The sequence below is a fragment of the Penicillium crustosum genome (genome assembly GCF_028827405.1).
Source record: "Penicillium crustosum strain IBT 35664 chromosome Unknown utg000004l_segment0_segment0, whole genome shotgun sequence".
NCBI lineage: Eukaryota > Fungi > Ascomycota > Eurotiomycetes > Eurotiales > Aspergillaceae > Penicillium > Penicillium crustosum.
This window is the reverse complement of record NW_026623125.1, coordinates 2,067,170-2,085,833: the sequence shown is the minus strand read 5'-3', so window position 1 is coordinate 2,085,833 and position 18,664 is coordinate 2,067,170. Positions and strand designations below refer to the sequence as shown.

The 18,664-nt window shown below is 47.9% G+C and overlaps 6 protein-coding genes across 6 annotated transcripts; 3 read left to right on the top strand and 3 right to left on the bottom strand.

Moving 5' to 3' along the window:
- Window positions 1-246: 246 nt before the first annotated feature.
- N7487_009820 (mediator of RNA polymerase II transcription subunit 12) lies at window positions 247-5,254 on the bottom strand (the record flags this gene model as incomplete). The annotated part of the gene is made up of 6 exons (XM_056877550.1): window positions 247-2,638; window positions 2,699-3,000; window positions 3,052-3,687; window positions 3,748-3,952; window positions 4,009-4,606; window positions 4,672-5,254. The coding sequence occupies 6 exons, from the start codon at window positions 5,252-5,254 to the stop codon at window positions 247-249; spliced, it is 4,716 nt and encodes a 1,571-aa protein (XP_056726130.1).
- Window positions 5,255-9,138: 3,884 nt separating this feature from the next.
- On the top strand, window positions 9,139-9,902 carry N7487_009819 (uncharacterized protein; the record flags this gene model as incomplete). Its single annotated transcript, XM_056877549.1, has 8 exons — window positions 9,139-9,175; window positions 9,232-9,282; window positions 9,359-9,390; window positions 9,451-9,467; window positions 9,524-9,535; window positions 9,591-9,688; window positions 9,749-9,765; window positions 9,822-9,902. 8 exons carry the CDS (start codon window positions 9,139-9,141, stop codon window positions 9,900-9,902), a joined length of 345 nt encoding a protein of 114 aa, XP_056726129.1.
- Window positions 9,903-10,427: 525 nt separating this feature from the next.
- Window positions 10,428-11,206, top strand: N7487_009818 (translation initiation factor eIF1; the record flags this gene model as incomplete). The annotated part of the gene is made up of 5 exons (XM_056877548.1): window positions 10,428-10,455; window positions 10,682-10,756; window positions 10,852-10,944; window positions 11,000-11,133; window positions 11,192-11,206. The coding sequence occupies 5 exons, from the start codon at window positions 10,428-10,430 to the stop codon at window positions 11,204-11,206; spliced, it is 345 nt and encodes a 114-aa protein (XP_056726128.1).
- A 1,009-nt stretch (window positions 11,207-12,215) lies between these two features.
- Window positions 12,216-13,345, bottom strand: N7487_009817 (uncharacterized protein; the record flags this gene model as incomplete). The annotated part of the gene is made up of 4 exons (XM_056877547.1): window positions 12,216-12,467; window positions 12,537-12,684; window positions 12,746-12,801; window positions 12,905-13,345. Coding segments are annotated over 4 exons (897 nt in total), but the record flags the coding sequence as incomplete, so codon positions are not given.
- A 483-nt stretch (window positions 13,346-13,828) lies between these two features.
- N7487_009816 (uncharacterized protein) lies at window positions 13,829-14,940 on the top strand (the record flags this gene model as incomplete). The annotated part of the gene is made up of 3 exons (XM_056877546.1): window positions 13,829-14,162; window positions 14,278-14,382; window positions 14,445-14,940. Exons 1-3 carry the CDS (start codon window positions 13,837-13,839, stop codon window positions 14,938-14,940), a joined length of 927 nt encoding a protein of 308 aa, XP_056726126.1. The 5' UTR covers window positions 13,829-13,836.
- Window positions 14,941-15,743: 803 nt separating this feature from the next.
- rgd1 (putative Rho GTPase activator (Rgd1)) lies at window positions 15,744-18,196 on the bottom strand (the record flags this gene model as incomplete). The annotated part of the gene is made up of 10 exons (XM_056877545.1): window positions 15,744-15,855; window positions 15,931-16,001; window positions 16,065-16,159; window positions 16,219-16,362; window positions 16,419-16,718; window positions 16,775-16,922; window positions 16,972-17,168; window positions 17,236-17,842; window positions 17,902-17,955; window positions 18,026-18,196. 10 exons carry the CDS (start codon window positions 18,194-18,196, stop codon window positions 15,744-15,746), a joined length of 1,899 nt encoding a protein of 632 aa, XP_056726125.1.
- Between the last annotated feature and the right edge of the window lie 468 nt (window positions 18,197-18,664).

The following is an 18,664-nucleotide window of genomic DNA, read 5'->3' as shown; positions in this document are numbered from 1 at the left end:
ACGCTCATGGTTGAATAAATGCGGGAATCATGAGTATAGAGGACATGCTGCGATGATGGTAGGAGATGGAGGTGGAGGTGGGAATTGGGAAGTGATCGGATATGAAGGAGATAACGCTGGGGATAAAAGAATTGGAGCGGGGGGAGATATATGACGAGAAAGACACATATAGGTAAGGGGAAGAAGGGTCAAAGGTAGGTAATAGGAGTGTGACCTCTCCTGAGGAATTAGTGATTAGCTTGATCATCAAGCTCTCACACGTCTAGCATCGAAAAAGCCCAGATTGACAGCTGTATCGTTGACGCCTAGGAACGGCGCCGCATCCTCAAGTAGCTCCCAAGGACGGACTGGATAGGGTCCGATAACACGACCGCGATGTTGAAGACGAAGTCGGTTGGCCATGGAGTTCGAGTCAGGCGCTGCGGTGGATGGTCCCGACGCTGCTGTGACAGACTGCTGAGCTGTAGACGATCCAGCGATAGAGAAGAGGGCAGGTGTGGGGGTTGGGGTTGACCCCGATGCTGCTGGAGAGGGGGCCGAGGCTTGGTGGGAATTTGCAGGGTATTGGTCTGAGATTGGGCCTAGGAGGTAGAGGAAGCGAGAGTCGTTCTGGAATGGAACGAATGATGGGCATTTCTCTTTCAGGAATCTTGCGCACTGGTGGCGGACTTCGTCTGGGAAGATGTCGATTAACGAGGCAGCCACGTCGAGGGCGTGGGTCTGTAGGAGGATTCCTGGACAGGGACGGAATCCTTCAGTTGGGGTAGGGTGAGGGAAGTAATCGGCTGTGGGGAATAGACGAAGGACATCTCCGGGCAGACGTGAGAGTGCAATGCAGAATATTGATGTCAGAAGTCGGAGCTGTTCGTGCAGAGGATTGATCTTGAGAGCTGGGGGCGGTTGGGAGAATGCAGATCGATGGAGGACGATGATCCTCAGCAAAGCAGAGAACCAAAATGCAAGAGCACGCTCACATTTTGAACGATCTGTGTTGGTCACGCCCTTGGCGAGTGTACTGTTGTGTATGGTGATGATCTTGTGGAGAAGAGAATCCATCTTTTCCACGAGCACCGGAGCGACAGATGGGGCTCCCGAATCGGGGATGCTGCTCGCAAGCTCTTCGATAATGGTAAGATACATTTTGGCAGTTTCCAATGATCCCAGCTTGTCAGGCGAATCAGGAATATCACCTATCGGCTCTTCAAGCAATGGGATGGAGAAAAACGCCTTCTCCGCACGTTCCCGTATTTGGCGTACGGCGTCCGGGCTCATCAGTGCAACTAGGTCAACCCAGTGAAGTCTGTGAGCACGACAGTCTGATACGGCAGTTTTGAACATGGCATCAACGATATTGGTTCGGTCTTCTGATCCCGAGTCAGCGTGGAATAGAACTTGGAGCTTCAACTGGCAAAATGGGAGCGAGAAGTCGTCGGTCATGCAGGCAAGCTTTTCGACCTTTGAGAGGACTGAGCTGCCGTCGGACTGTGACTCGATGCCCAATAAAAGGTCAAGTGCTTTCTGGACAATACTCAAAGCGGCTGGATACTGGTCCATGAGCTTTTGCATGCCATTCTGTGCCGCACATTCGGGGTGTCGCACAAGAAGATCACGTAACAGCATGACTATAGAGCGCTCCATCTCGGTGTGTCCAGTAGAAGAGCTCCCAGCATTGGAAGATGCGGCATCGCAAACAATTTTGAGCGCTTCCTCGGAGTTCTTGTTGAGAAATTCCTGTTGTGCCAACTGGAACCGATATGACACCAAATCAAAGGACTTGCTATCTTCGTCACCAGAGACAAGAAGTTGGACAAGATCAGCAGGCAGTTGGGCAGCATTGGGAACCGTTGCTGGCTTAGAGAGTGTGAGTTTCTTTGCAAGGGCCAAAAAAGCTCTGATAGTAACACATCCCACGCCAATCAGCGGCGGCAGAATCCGTAGCAAGGTGGTACGTTCAGGAGATCGTAAATGACCACAGACCCAACGGGCAAGAATGCCGTCGAAATGCTTTGGATGGAAAGACCTGAGCTGTGCAAGGTAACGGCAGGTATCGTTTGCTGACAGGTTTGCATGGCCATCATCAGACTCTAAATGCTTTATGAGTGTGTTGAAAACGGCGTCCAGAGTGGGCTCATCCATGACATTTCCTGATTGCAGAAGCTGATCTAGTTTCTCTCGGAAGAAGGGATCGACGCCACCAAAACCATCCGGGATGTGGTCAGATACTGGAGAAGATGCGGCCATGATTGCCTTGTTCTCCATGCGAGAGAGATCCTGGCGAAGAATAGACACAGTGTTGAGATCACTCGGGATGCGTAAACCAAGTTCGATCAGAGAGAATATCAGGTCAAGACTTGGCATGCCAAATCTCTTAATGCCCGCATAGGCATCAATGAGTCTCCGGAATAGATCAGTTGTGGCGCCAATCACGCAAAGAGAGTCGAAATGGCAGTTTGTGGTATCTGCAACTGAGGCGAGAACGGTGCTATCACCACAACTAGATGCAAACTTCAACACATCTGCTAACATTGAAATGTCACCAAATGATTCAAGAGCATTGCGGACGGTATAAAACTCTGCGGGGGTCAGTGCAGATACCACAGAGGCAATGCCAACGGGAAATTCTCCTCTGCTAGTTGGCCTATTAGCGAGTCAGTAAGGACAGGTGACGGACTTAAGAGAGAAAGGTGTAAATGCTTACTCTGCGCTTCGGTTGTGTTCCGCAATTGCTCTGCGTAACCACTGGCCAACCTCGGCTTTGACAGCCCAAGGCAAGTTTGGTGGTAATGAGTCTAATGCCATTGATGCAGATTCATGGACGCCAAAAATTCCGGGTAGACGCTGGCTGATGATTTCTTTCACGCTATCGATAGCTGCGTTCTCTTCCGAGGTGGAGAGTCCAGTGCGGGTTAACAGAGTGCTCCGCAAGTTCCCAACATGTTCTGGAAGACGGGTAACAGGGAGTTGCGCTATCAATCCGATATCGATTGGCAAGTTCTTCACCTACACATCGGTTAGTGATCAGAAGGGTTTGGTATGTAAATTGGGTCTTACCTTGCGCTCCTCGGCTGAAGATGATCCATTGGTAACGCCACGCGCCATGAGCCATTGAAGATAGCGGCCAACTGAGAATGTCTGTGACCTGACAAGTTCAGAGACGACATGATATATTTGATCCATGTTGAGCTTTTGATTGTTTTGTCCACGGGAGAGAAAGGCCAGTATGTGACTGTCGATATCAACGCCGGCCAATTTCCATTTGCGGAGCAGACGAACACCAATGTAAACCCGGCAGAGGCCGTGGCGGAAGGGGGTGGAGAGCCATTCCAATAACTTAAAGACCAAAACAGCCTTGTCATCAAAAGCGTCGAGATAGCCAAAGACGGTAGAGAGATCCTGAGCGGAGTGTATGGAGTCAAGAAGTCGGACGATGCGTTGATGGGGTGAGCGTTGAGTCGTCTGTTTCGAGTGTCTAGGACGTTGCACTCGCGCATTGCGTTCTGCTAGACTTTGGAAAAGGGCTTTCTCTGCCTCATTGCCCAGATCAAGGGCAGATGACACCTGTTGTTGATATGTCTCCCAAGAATTTGGGAGTATCATCGAGGAGGTATGATCGAGAACAAGCTTTTTGATAAAGCGAGAAAGACGGTCGATAAGAGGTTGAAGTTGAGTTAATTTAGCTTCAGTTGCCTATTGCTAGCTGTCAGTATTGACTTCACGTACAAAGTAATTAGTGGAAGCTAAACACACCTGTCGCACTTTTTGAAGCAGCAGCTCAGCTAATCGTCGTCCCCTTCGCCGATATCGCATAATATTATTCCAGTATATGCCGAGCATCAAAAGCCAGACTGGGATTGTGCCGATAGAAGCAGCCTCAAAGGATGACAAAAACCATTCGAGGAAATGGTCGTGATCCAGTAAGTTTTCGGAGAATAAACGAGCAGTCAATCCAACTCTAGAGATAAAGGTTAGCATGCTGCTCACAATTGACGGCAATCCCCGAGCACGTACGCATATGTCATCTTCGCCTTCCAATCCGAGGACTTGGGGGCAGCAAACACCCCTTCAACAAATTGCTGGACATTTGTCGTCCAGTCTCGGACCCATTTTGCTTCTAACCCAACGGCCAAAGCCCCACTGGTGCCTTTTCGCTTGAACGCACGGATTTCATTCGCGCCCACACATTTCGCCAACCAGACAGCACGTGCGATCGGAATCCATTTACCAAGGCACTGGTCCAGGAGGATCTTGCCGCGAATACCGTGGGGAATGGTTCGGCTCAACCTTCGCAGCGGAACAGACGGGTTGGCGAGATCTCGAAGCCACGCCTCGCGCTTGTTGTCGGTGAGCGTAACTCGAGGTGGCGGTTTGAAGGTTGACGGAGCGTGAATGGTGTTGTGACTTTGTCGTTTCTCCAACGCCGCAGCGAAGACGGATGAAAGCATTTGCAACCCTGTGCGATTCTTGAGCTGCGCATATAATGCAGGACGTGCGGTATTCGATTCATTCTGGGAGACCTGTGTGCGATCATAATATCCTTGTTTCGCGGTTTGCTCATTCAGGACGTCTTCCGGGTGGTTTCCGGTCCATGGGGCGAAATCGGCGGGTTCTGAAACGGGTGATTAGCGATTAGTCTCGATAGCTACAATGCAGAAATCCGGTGTGTTCACTTACTTTGACTTTGGTAGAGCGGAGCGACAGAAGGGATCTCAATGCGATACGGGGTCGTTTGTACGGCCCCGACTGGGGAGCTTTCCCTCGACTTCACGACACTGCTTCCCTCCGGTTCGGCCACGAAATTGTTCATCCAAGGTTGGGCAGGCAACGGAGGCGGAGATGGGGGCTTAGATCCGGCAGCGCCATCGCCCCGATTCTCATTGCTCGGGGTTTCCGACACGATAGCCTGGAAGGACCAAGCTGGACGGCCACGCCATGAGACGGCAGGTCGCGAAATTGCACTTCCGGGTGTACTCCTCGTTTCTCCGCCCGCCGCGCCAGTATCCGATGTATGGGATGCACTCGGCACATCCAATCTGGGTCGTTTGGGGGGCGGTTCTCTATCTTGCGACTCCGGACCGCCTGCGGTCAGGTCAACGACGACGGGTTGTCGAATTGGCGGCTGGGGTAGTGATGCTGACCTATCGGGCTGGTCATATTGTCCCAACATCTGCGCATTATCAATCCGTCCGGGACCGCCATTGAAGGTCCGCAGAGGGTGGCCCCACGATTGGCCGCCGGCAGAGGAATGGGGGATCATCTTAGGCTCATGATGTATCCAAAGGATGGAGTATTCGGGTCATCCAGGCGACGTGTAATTTCGAGGAATTCGAGTCAATATTTGAAATATGAAGGTGAAGGCGCGGAATTAAGTGGAAGTTGGCGGGTTGGTAGGGTGAGCTGATGGGGAATCGGGGAACGGCCAGCTCGGGTATCTGGGTATCTGGGTGTCTGGTTGTCTGGGGGTGTTTTGAGTATTCGGGGAAAACACCTGAATTAAATGAGATGAGATGGAATGGCGTTACACAAAGTAAGTACAACCTTGAATACTCTATAAGACAATAAGACAATAGCAGAATAAAAGAATAACAGAATAAGAGAATAAGAGAATAATAATGCCCAGGTGTAGTCCCAGAAAGTTCAATGATCGACTTCACACGGGCACTTTTTATCATATGATTTGGTAATCTACGGAGTAATGGCCTGACAATACCAGATCTCTTGGAATATCACAATCTCGCAATATCCCGGGTTTATTTGCCTCTTTTCACCTGGGCAACTCCGACACTTTACATAATATCAGTCTAAATTTAGGGAATTGCTACAGACACGGCACGTTTTGCTAGTAGCACGGCACATTAGGTAATATTCCCTTTACATAATCAATTTTGACCGAGATCGTTACCATACATTACCACAGCAACTACATTACTTACTACTGTAGCAACTACATTCTATCTACTACTGCTTCATTACTATAAGAACCCGACCATGAATCAATTCTCTCTAGTCAATCTTATTGTGCTTTTCATCTTATTTACATGCTTTTCACACTCTGCAGGAGCGGATTGTATGGCCAATTTCTCCACAATTTGAGCACTTCGAGGGTGCTTTCTTCTTAGTGACCTTTTGGTTTGATGTTTTGATGTTTTGATCTGATATGTTCTCTTGAGCTGATCTGCGAGTTGGTGGTGGTAATAGAGGATCTAGTATTGGCAGATACATAGATGACTCATTACTAAGGCCAATCCTCCAAAATTGATGGATATCGCTTAGTGGGATTGGTTGATGTTTTGTTAATAAACTAGCGATTCGGTGGGCACACGGAAGGCCCATTGTCCTAGTGAATATATTAGTGCAGTTTGATAAAGGTGCTTCGGGGGTAGCTCTCTTAGCTATAGCAGCTTGATTAGAGATCAAAGATATTGAATATCGTGATGTTCTCTTTATAATATTCGAATAGAGAAAGTGGGAGCAGAAATTTAGTCTCTTAATCTTATCTTCTGCAAGATCAGATTCAAGTCGCTGATACTGAGCCTGTAAAGCATTATTAATTCTCTCAAAAACATGAAGCATATCACCTGAAGATCCCCCTATATACTTTTTTAAAAAAGCGTGAGACCCCTCCACTCTTGATGTAGCCCAGTTACCAAGATGAAGATATTGCCCTACCCAAGCCCTAATAAACATCTCTTTATAGGTTAGCCAAGTACTTTGAATATATCTAAGAGCATTAGGGGCAATTTGATTAAACTGCGTTGTGAACTTAGCTAATTGAGCATTATATTCATCAATATTTGATGAATTAATTAGCTCTTTCCATGACTTGATAAAAGCCTCAAATTCCTCATTTGAAGAGAAATATTGCTTTGTCTTTGCCAGCACATTCTTATTAATATGCCAAATGCATAGTAGATGTGGGCTTCTAGGACAGATAGATTTAATTGCACCTAATAAAGCAAGATCTCTGTCAGTGCAAAGAACTGGAGAAAAGGGTAAGGGGTCAAGCCATGAAAAAAAAGTCTGTAAAGTCCACTTATAGCTTTCTTCCTGCTCATTTTGCATAAAGCAGAAAGCAATACTATAGGATGAATTCGATGGCGAGAGACTAATAATATGTAAAAGAGGCATCTTATACCGATTCGTCTTGTAAGTACAGTCTAATAAAAAGACCCTATTATATTGATTAGCATACTTAATTGATTCAGGGTGAGCGAACATAAAAAATTGAACATGACCTTCTATATCTTGTTTAAATGCATATTTCCATTGATTCTGAATTAATATCTGTTGAAGAAGTTCAAGAGGTAAGTGATTCCTAAGCTTTTTCTGTCTTATACTACCTCTTATATTATAAATATCTTTTGGTCTTATTAAGATATCAGGTTGATCCTTTCTTAATAGACTTATAATATGCTGCGGTCGAGATCCAATATCTGATAGATGTTCAATAGTTTGATTTTGATCTTTAGTAAGCTGTGGACGCCTTGCCATAGGATGCCCTATCATATTATTAGTAGCTGCATGATTATGATTAGGATTTCTTACCTGGATTTCCCATTGATTAGTATCAACAAGCTTCTTTGCATAAAGGCGGAATGGGCAGTTCATCCGTCTAGTACTTGTCTTCCGGCGTTTTGCCCCTTCTGGGGCATCAATATGATCATGGTATATACCGCCTCTATCACAACCAAGACAAATATTCCTCTCCTTAGCGGAGTTGATGATAGTGATAGCATAACCATGAGATAGGGCATGCTGTCGTATCGAAGTAAGGAGTTGCTCTCTAGTCTCAAAGACTTGCTCAATTGGTGGCTCCATGATTAGGTGAAATCAAGTATCAATTGGATGAAGTAAGATCAATTGGATGAAGTAAGATCAATTGGATGAAGTAAGATCAATGAGAAGATAGAGTGGTTCTTATAGCAGAAGTAGATAGAATGTAGTTGCTACAGTAGTAAGTAATGTAGTTGCTGTGGTAATGTATGGTAACGATCTCGGTCAAAATTGATTATGTAAAGGGAATATTACCTAATGTGCCGTGCTACTAGCAAAACGTGCCGTGTCTGTAGCAATTCCCCTAAATTTACAGCTCCTATATCTTCTCAGCTCCTCTTAACCCGTCGGCTCCCGGAAATGCTCCCTATCTAATGATACGCCTCCTCGGCAAGAGATCTTAGCCGCGCGGAATTATTCTTTGTTCCCAATTTGGAGTACTTGGGAATTTCCCAATCCAATCCAAGACTATGTACCCATCACCTGTTACACAGTCTAGTGGTCCAAGAGCGCAACGGGCCGTTCCCATTCTCTCTCGGCATAATCCCCGAAGCTGCCCAAATGGCTTATCGCCGGAGTTTGATGAGTCCACATTCCGCAAAGCACGTATCGGGTCCATCGGGTGTTTGCATTTCCAATTTCTAATTTGACTTCTGGACCCGTGGCATGTTTGACTCGGGGCTCAATGGCAAATGCCGTCTGGGGTGCCGATCAATGTCCACCTGCATGTCCATCCAAGATTCCATGAAATTACAGTGAGGATTGGAATATGCTAACTGCAAGGGGGGATTCAAGTAGGTTGGAGTCTACGGAGTCCGCTGTGCTCCGTACTATATGTTATGTGCTCCGTACAGATATGTAGGAGGTAATCGACGCACAGCTATCACACTGACTTGCAGCACCTCTAGATTATTACAAAAACCCTGTATGATGTCCGTGGGTTTTACTCGTATTGTCTTACTATTACATTCTTTGCCAAGATCCGAATGGCTTTATTTCGATCTGGATCGTATGTTGTACATCGTACATATTATAGCGGTGAGTTGTCAGAGTTGATCTATTTCAATGTTGTGCTCAAACTTGGGTATTCTGATCCCTAGTTCTCAACTTGGGGACTTAATCAATAATGGTCTATTTGGGAGATACAAATAAAAGATATGGAAGATAGAGATGCATAAAAGAATTCAAAGTCCAAAGAAAAAAGAAAAAAAGAAAAAGAGGTGTGTATCTATGATCCTCTATCGGAGATATTCAATCCGGGGGTGTTCTCGGTCTAGCCCAGACTGGCACCGCCTTGGCACGGGGGGTTGGCAAGTTCGATCCTTCTGGTTACCTCAACCCATCACCTTAATATCATATCTCAACACAATGTCGTCAAAGAAAGATATGCGCAGGGCTGATCTGGGTGAGTGGAGCAGTAATTGCTTCAAGTCTTGACTCGTCAAAGCTAACGTTGAAAAGCGATCCCCTATGTCGATCCGCCCAAGAGCAGCAGCGATGCCGATATCTCCAGTACGCCCACACCTTCGTTTCAGCAATGACATACTTCAGTGCGAGGATTATGAAGGCTGATTGAGCTATACAACAGGCACAATGTCGAGCACTATGCCCATGGCGGCCGTAAGTCGTTACCCCAACATCTGACCTCGCGATGACTTGGCCCTGACATTGATCTCTTAGATGTTTACTCGGAACCGGTGAGTCGCCCATCTTACACAAGCTATGGACATTATTGACGAGAGTCGCGACACAGCATGATTGGATGGTAGGAGCAATGCGAGCAGTCGATACTTTGACCAGATTATCTGACTCGGAAACAGGGTATCCTTCGTCTTCTCACTTCAGTCCTGGTTGGGTGAATCCCCAGAACAGAAGAAGACTGCTTCTACACCGGCCTACATGTCGGTTCTCATGTCCTGTTCGTTACTCTCCGTACCCCTCTTTTGCTTTGCAGGACTAATATCATGGCGTGGTATAGTGATGGCATTGGTTGTCGTATGTATCTCGAACCTACAAGATTCCGATCCACCCAGCTTAACAACCCATTGCAGACCTACTTCCCTCTCTTCTTGCCTCCGCAAGCTCCTGGGGGTACCACCGGCGCCGCCGCACCGACCCCGCTGGCCTCTTGAACGCCCGAATCTCCTTAATATCTTCCTACATACACATCATAATCTCCACAGCCTCATCATCTGAACTACGATGGATTAATTGTTCGCGGGTCATCAGATTCTGAGTCTGGATTGAGAGATCTCCACCTTTAGCTATTCTTGTCACGATGTACCAATATTCAAACCGAGTTCTGCCCTTGTGATCCAAAATGAGCAAGTCTGCTTGCCACCATAATTGTGATTATTTGCTAGCTTGAATTAAAATTGTATATGATATCCACCTACTTTCTTGTAGTTCTTTGCACATTATCGCAATGTTCATGGCTGTTTTGGATGAGTATCGCTTAGTCACACACCGCCTTCCCCCACAACGTGACTCTTGCCTCAAAAGGCTCTGCCACTTCCTCTCTCCCATTCTTCTACCACAGCATTTCCTCACCCCGAACCACACACGCTCCGATCTTTTACAGAGATATTGAATCTCGCCCTTCGCTCACTTCATCAATACCCATTTTAAACGCCGTTTACTACGAAAAGGCCGAGTTTATGTCCATCGAAAACCTCAAGACCTTCGGTAAGTTCGCCACTTCCCCCTCCTGGGCGCGTATCGGACTTCTCCCCCCCACACCCACGCATATCCACAGTTGTGATTACTACGTATGGGAATGAGACATACCTCTCTCGTCATGTGTAGTGTCAACGCTGCAGATTTCAACTCTCCCCACCTCTGTTCCACCGAGTCTCACGGCGGCGGGGTAGCAATTTGGTACTGGACTGAGGCTGACATGTACATCTTATAGACCCCTTCGCCGAAGCCGACGAAGATACCGGCGAGACTAAACAGTCTCAGAACTACATCCACATACGGATTCAGCGTACGTTCACTCTCCTGTTCTCACCGCCCATGGCTACTCTTGCAACTCGCCGGCGCTAAAAGGGGGGTACATGCTAACGGCTTGTTTCACAACAGAACGCAATGGTCGCAAGACTCTGACCACTGTTCAGGGTCTTCCCAAGAAGTTCGACCAGAAGAAGATTCTTAAGGTCATCAAGAAGAAATTCGGTATGTCATGTAACCTTTGCATGTGTGTCTGGCCCAAATTCTAACTATCTCTTAGCTTGCAATGGCACCATCGTCTCTGACACTGAGATGGGCGAGGTGATTCAGCTGCAGGGAGATCAGAGAAAGGATGTCCAGGAGTTCTTGACTGACAAGAAGGAGGGACTCGAGCTTGATGCCAAGACCATCAAGGTATGTCGCTGCCCCGCTCTCCATCACCATTACCATGTTCTAATCTGTTATATTCTAGGTCCACGGGTTCTAATCCCATCACCAACATCATGCCTTGTTCCAGTCCCCTCTTCCCGGTTTATGTTGCCCTGTGAGCGGTGGGATAGGAAGCATCCCTCATCCGCCGGCCGTATACAATACTGGCCTTCACATCGATCGAATGTCTTGCTTTCTCCCACCACCACTTTGTGCCTGGCGTGTTAGACCTGGGCCCTTCGTCGAAATGACCCGCTACACCTGTGTGCCTCCTGCCTATCGTTCCCGCATGATTGGCAGGGAGAGCGGGGTGGTTCGACCGCTATTCTAAGGACGGGATTATGACGGAACGAGGAGTTGGTAGATACCCATTATCTGCATAGACAGACAACACTTTTTTTTCTTTTCATTACTTTGCGTGTGTTTTCCATCTTTTATCCTTTGAGAAGGGGCTGCCTTTGCCTGTATTGCTCATTGCCATTGCATTCCCATGGTCAATTTGTCAATCTGGCTGATCGAGGAGATCCAGGTTGAACTAAGGGCGTGCTTTTGCTGAACCGTTTTCTCGGTCTCTACCGTCTATTTAATCTTTATGCTGTTCTCACTCTTTTTGTTGCCCCTCTCTTGGGGATGCAGTACATTGCTTGGGAACAAGGAAATTGAACTGTTGTCCAGTATATTTAATCTTCCCAGCTGATGCAGCAACATAAAGTAAATTCGAGATAAGAACTTGATCTCAATCTGTCTGATTAGTTTAAGAGGATGGAATTATGCATTGTGAATCAATCAAGAAACAAAAATAATAGAATAGATCTATCAAAGATCGCCATATCTGAAAAGAAACATCCCTAGGCCAGGGGTATAAAGCGCGACAAAGTCCAAAGACCCAAAGACAAAGAGTCTTCAACATCAAAATCAAAATCAAATCCCAAAAATGTACAAATCAACCACTCTGTCTAGCCAAGAACGCTTGTCCAGCTTGTCAAGACTGAGGAAATCAGTTCTGTAAGATATCGCGAAACAGAAAAAGAAAAGAAAGTCCAGCAACCAGTAGGTAAGTAAGCAAACTACAGCTCTCCAATAGGAATACGATCATCAGCAACTCGCATGCGCAGGAAGATAGCCACAGCCCAGTCCCAAAGCTTGCGGGTGATGACGAAGACAGGCACTTCTGGTTCGTTTTCACGGGTCAAATGCAACTGCATGAGGAGTGAGGACATGCTTAGGAAGCTTGCAACGGAAACAACTAGTAGCGATGCCGCTGTTTCGCGTTTGATGGTTGTATGGTTTTGTGTTGCGTGGTAAACAAAGGTTAAAGACTAATTGAAGGGTCAGTGGCTGTTGTAAGATAGATCAACGGTTAGGAATCAAGGTAACAGGTAACGTACAGTTGTTATGGAGATCCATGCTGGTAAAAGGAGTCGGGGATCAGAGGATGCTCCAGATAGATAAAGGACCCAAGAAGTGATATATGCAATCAGGCCGTTGGTTGTTAGCAGTCGGATCACAACAGCTGGTGGAGTGTAATTTAGAAGCCTGAGTATATGGATTAGCATTAGGGACGATGGTGAGACGTTCAAGGGAATATAAAACCGACCATCGAGACATCATGCAATCAGCAAAGAAATAGGAAAGATATGCAGATGCACAGCACTGTCAACGTAGTCAGTATTAAAGTACGCAATAGGACACCAGCAAGTAGTATATCCAAAAAAGATATACACCTGTACATATCAAGAATAGGAGTACCACATACCCACATAATAGCCAATGCCACCTCCGTCACACGGAACCTCCTCTCAACGTCCCATTCCTGTCCAACACTACCAACAATCGCCGCCGCCCACCCCTCTCGTCCCATACCCGGCCTTATATGCAGCAACTCGGCGAGGAAAGTAAAGGCGCATCGCAAACCCCACCAGGCAGCAGGAAGTGTGCTCAGAGCCCGACATACCAGCAAGGGAATATACCACCTGCGGTCTACCCCAAGTATGACAGCGACCCGCGGGTGCAGTGCTGATGGAGGGCCATCGCTGCTGAGTGGGGTGTGGGACGTAGAGGAAGTCGGGGAAGGCGGGACAGTCGAAGCAGATGGAGAAGCCACCTCTTTAGCCAACTGGCTTTGTAGTATTTCAGGGGAAGTGTTGAGATAACCTGGCGGAAGAGCCGATCGCGCGAGATTCAAGTCTGGACCGTGCTGTGGATGTTGGTGTGGATAGTCGTGGCGAGTGTATGGTGGAGGAGAGGCATTACGTTGAGGAGCCAGCCTTTATTCTGAATCGCGGCATATGCGGCCGCCACGCAAGGAGTGGAAGGGGGTATAGGATGAGCGTTACGATCGAGTCGTTCGCTCTCGATAAGATTCAAAGTTCGGTTGTTGTCAAGCTGTTTGTGAGTCCCCTAATTGGCAGATATCAGACCCAGTGTGTGGCGGGCGGTGTCTTTTTTTTCCGGGGGGCAGTTTAATTCTATACATTCAACTTCTTTTTTACATATGACAGTAGATTATTAAAGAAACAAATGAGGGAGATATAAGCTGTAGCCTCGATAAGAGGGCGTTTCGTTCACAAAGAATTTCCCGGCCAGTTGTTGCTGTCGACCTGCGGAGTGGATACACGTGACTGACAGTTCCGCGGATTTCTGTTCTTCGGTCAGGAACCAACTTCTCTTACTCAACCCCGATTCGCAATGGCGTCTACCCTACGAATGCCCGTGGGCGCATCCGCTCGGATTGTACCATCTGGTTCCTTTGTCCAATGTCGGGCCTTCTCCGAGACCTCCCAGCAATGGCGTGGGAGACAAATGAATTTCCGCCCTCCAAGCCAAGTGCAGCCGTCCTTCAAAACCAGAACCCAGGGCATGAAGCTGGCCGATCTGCCAAATGACATCGGCATATTACCGGGTACCTTTGTCCGACCCTTGTGGAGGGATATGCCTTCAGTTTTCACGGCACCGCGCGATAGATGGCATATGGAATGGACATGGCTCAAGGCCTGGTTGAGCAACCATGCCAGGTTAGTTCGAGTCCTCGGAATATTCGGTGCTCTATCGTCCTAGTGGCGGTTATTTCGAGCAAGAGCTGCATATACCGTATACCTGCAAATAGTATCTTTTCTAACTATATGACAGTCTGCTCCAATATTGCAAGCGCGAAAACACCCTTCCTCTTCTCCTAAGCAAGCGCCGCCACTTCGCCGCAAAGCTCCAGGAGGATATGTATACAGCATTTGCCGAGTAAGCATGTGCCTTCTCCTCGTTTGCCTTGGAGCGGAACTAACCGCTATGGATTGTTATAGAGGCAACATTCCCAAAATCCGCCAGATCTGCTGTGACAATCTCGTCAAGCAACTCAGCACAAGTATCGAACGCCGCCCGAAGAACGAGCAAGTGACCTGGAAACTGGTGAAATACCTGCGTAGACCAAGCACAAACTTCACCGGCCTTCGCGTCATCTCAGATCGCGCCACATCCATCCCCGACATCCCGAAATCCGGTATCCGTCAAATTGTCGTGCGCATCACTAGCCGACAGTCCACAACTACGACTCAGGTCCCGAGCCCCAGCGCAAAGGAACCTACGGAAAATAACATCGTTTCCGCCAAGGAGCAGGACTGTGTGGAGCACATTGTCATTCAGCATCTCCGCTGGAACGACCAGGATAAGGGCTGGAGAGTCTGGGGCCACATCAGTCCCACCTCATTGCATGAGGCTTGGACTAACCCCTACTTCATGCCTGGATTGTCGGCCCTCGAGCGTCTGGACATGATCAAGGAATCGATGGGCCAGAAATAAATTTGAGTCGTCATCTCAAATTGTGATACAATATCCTTTTTATTTCACCTGCTTGTCTTACTTTCTGTTTAGCAACTCCTCGTTTTTGGGCCTAACACTGGACAGAGGCTCGGGTCAGCTTCTTTTCTGGTCTGTTTCTCTTTCCTTGATAAAGGAAACCAACCCCTGATATAGAAGCATTTACACCTCTCATGTACCATAGCCACCTGTTTTGATCAAATTCTACCTTTCTTTTGGGCCGTTACTTGTATAAATGAATATCAATGTCTCAGAGTGTTCTTCCCACAGTTTACTATCCTTTTCTTAGACATATGGTTTCAAGTTTTAAGCTTATTTTGTAGATTGAATGCCCTAAATGAAGTCCGCGAAAGCAGAGCATGAAGGACAATAGGTTAGACAGCTATTCCAACTATCCAATTTCCCGGCGTTTCATTGCTGGTAGTATCTTTGTCTGCTTTCCAGTAATATGACACTAAATAGGCCAATATTTGCATCTCAACCTGACATCATCGGTAACACGATTATACGTTGTTCGTGACCGACAAAAGCCAAAAGTAAAAGGACTAGTATATGTACAATCGGAAGGCCCAAAGGACACAACATTAATGTGTAGCACAGGTATCACTCCGAGGAAACACCAGGACACACAGCCACAGTAGGTACGAATGGATAAGAAAAGAGGTTCAAAAGAGCACCGGGAAGCGATGCATCAAGATCATCATTATACGTGGGTCCGCGGACCAACGCTCATATTCCAATAAACAAAATAAGAAAGAAACTAAGAAGGACCGGGGGCGAATTGATCAATCGTCGTCGAAGATCTGGAATGTGTTATTCAGGATCGTCTCGACGACACGGACCTGCCACCCAGCGTCGGCGATGCTGCCACCGGAATTGGCGCCCATGAGGGTTGGTCTATAGCGAGTATTAGCCAGTCTGTATCTGATAACATTCCTGTTTGTATAGGATGTGGAATGTATAAGGACATACCCGAAGCAAATAGCGAGATTGCCCGCGTTCATGCGGTTCTGGGTATAGTGTTCTTGGATCTTATTGAGGTGCTGCAATGGACTAGGTTAGTATCTGGATGAAAATAAAGACTATGTTTTTGGTGGGAATCGTACCAGAATGATGGCCCGAAGAGTAGCATAGTGAGCATCGGGTAGACTGTTAATAAGAGCGTGCATCGAGTCGCGGCGTTGGATGTCATCGTCGAAGCCTGTGGTTCCATTGTCAGTTTCTCACTACAGGATTATCTGCTCTGTGAAGACTACTTACGAGCAGCATCAACAAACTGTTGGTAGAACTGAGTGGTGAACAGAGGGTCAGGCAGGTCCCTGAAGAATTGCTTCACAAGTCCTGCAACACTGTTGACATCATGGTAGAAGTTCTCCGGGTTTGTGAAGTCGACTTGCGATGAGTCTGCTCATAGAGTTAGCAAGCTGCCCATATCGCCTCATGCGTCTGATCAAGCTTACCATTGTCGAACACGGCTTTCATGTGACTGATGTGGTTGGCACTACCGGAAAGTCGATAGATACCCTCCATATCCAGGCCGAACAACTCAACTGCTTGGAAGCACTGGTACACAATCAAAGGAACTGCAGTTCCATCCCGGGCATACAGGTCGTTCAGCGAAACACCGAACACTGGCTTCAATGGAGGGAGATTCGATTGCAAACTCCTGTCCATTGGGGGAGGTCCTCCCATTGGTAGCGGGATCTTAGGTGCGGGTTCCGGAGCAGGCGGTCCTGAGACTGGGTATGGAGCTGTGCCGGCTGGGGGTGGAGTGAAGGTCTTCTCGGGGGATAAGGTGATTGCGGCAATCGATCACCGCTCTGCGGTGGCTGAAGCGCCGGCGAAGAGACATTATTCGAGGTGAATGCTGGCGGCATGATTGACGCGCGCTTATTTTGAGTGCTTGGTTGCGAAGGTGCCACAGAAGCAGAAGCAGAAGGAGCGGGCCCAGCACCACCAAGTGTCTGATCGTGTTAGTATAACGGAGTATTCGAGGAACAATGTAGAACTTACAGGGTGGCGCTCATATTTAACCTGTTCTGAAGCCACAGCCCCCGGGTTGCCTTCATGGCTTAAAATAAACTCGTGGAGATCTCTCTGGTTATCAACTTGGCGGATAACTTCGGCAAGGCTCTTAGGTCCTGATGCGTCGGTCTTCAAAGGGCTAACGCAGAGACCCTGGCCCAAAAGCAGTTTCTCGTTGAAAGTAGCTGCAAACCATTAGCCGATGAACAATGAACAATGAAACCCACATGTATAGAAAAGAATCACACATACCGAACTTCTGCTGTTGCAGGGTCAAGCCCGAGTCACACTCAGAGATCAACTGCTGAAGATTGTGTACAGCCTGCGGTCGGTGGGTAGACACCAGCTCCTGGCGCGCCGCCTGAGCAGCCTGAACCTTAGACCCATAATCGCTATCCGCGTTCTGGACCTTGCGCAACAATTCCTCCTCGTGCTGTGCTGCAGACTTGTGGCCCTTAAGACCGAACTTTCCACCCTGCTTGTCTCCCGTGCGAACACGATCATACTGCTCTGCCAATGACTCGTACTTGGCCTTTGCCTTCTCCGCCAGCGATTCCGCATCGACGACCCTCTTCTCCGCCGCTAACCCCGTTTGTTTCCATTGCTTGCGGCCGCGCTCGATGTTGGCAGCGAGCTCGTGCAGATCATCGGACATCTGGTGGAGGGAGACGGCGAATTGGAGGCCATGTTCTACCATTCGCTCCTGGATTCGGTGGATGTCCTTGTAGCTGGAACTGTATGTACCTTGTCGGTTCTCGGAGCGTTGCGACGCATCGCTGATCACGCGGGACAGTTTTCTCAGCCCCTGAGCGTGCTCTTCTTCGAGGGTACCTCGCTTTTTCAGGAATGTTGAGAAATCCTAGTAAATACCGTGTCAGCGCTTGCGATCGTCATTGGAATCCCTTTGCGACTACTAACCTTGGCGGAGGCCACGCTTTGCTTCAGCCGTGTCAGGAGTGTGGTTATTCCGATCTACTTGTGGTTAATATAAATGCGTCTTTTTAATATGCGCCTGGCGGCGGAATTTTCTGTGTCTGCTCACATCAGAGTAGATAACTTTGTCCAGGCGGGCCTTCAACTCATCTGAGATGGCCTCGTGGGTCGGCTGGGTCGGCTCGCCCCCGTGGCTAGGGGATGAGCGACCGGCGCTCGACGGAGGCGCATCGGCGAGCGTCGGTATCGCCGTGGATTCGTGTAGGGCGTGATCCGACATGGAAATTGGTCTTGACTTGTGTGAATGTCAAGAAGGAGGAGTTAATTAGAGGGGGGGAAACGGAAAGCCCCACGGGCCACACCTTTATGTATCAGTGGAGAGGCGGTTAGGAGCCGATCAAAATGAGGTCCAGGAACAGGGAATGCTGCAGCCTGCCTTGCGGAGTTTCACTTGGGCTGAAAAGGTATGAACCTATAGGAATGTCGTTAGGCTGTACTCCGTATAAAGTCCCTGGATTTATTCTTGGGGTCAAGACGTAATGGCGGGTTCAGCCACATAAGTGGATCTTGGGCTTCACTTGGTGAACTCCGTACGTCGTACGTCGTTGTACGTATAGTTGTACGTACTTTGTATATTTTATGTACATTATTCCATTTGTAGCATACAGTAAAAATCACTTTTATTCTGGTATCGTCGCTGGGAATCAAATATCAAACATTATACAAAAAGAAACACCCGCAATGCCCA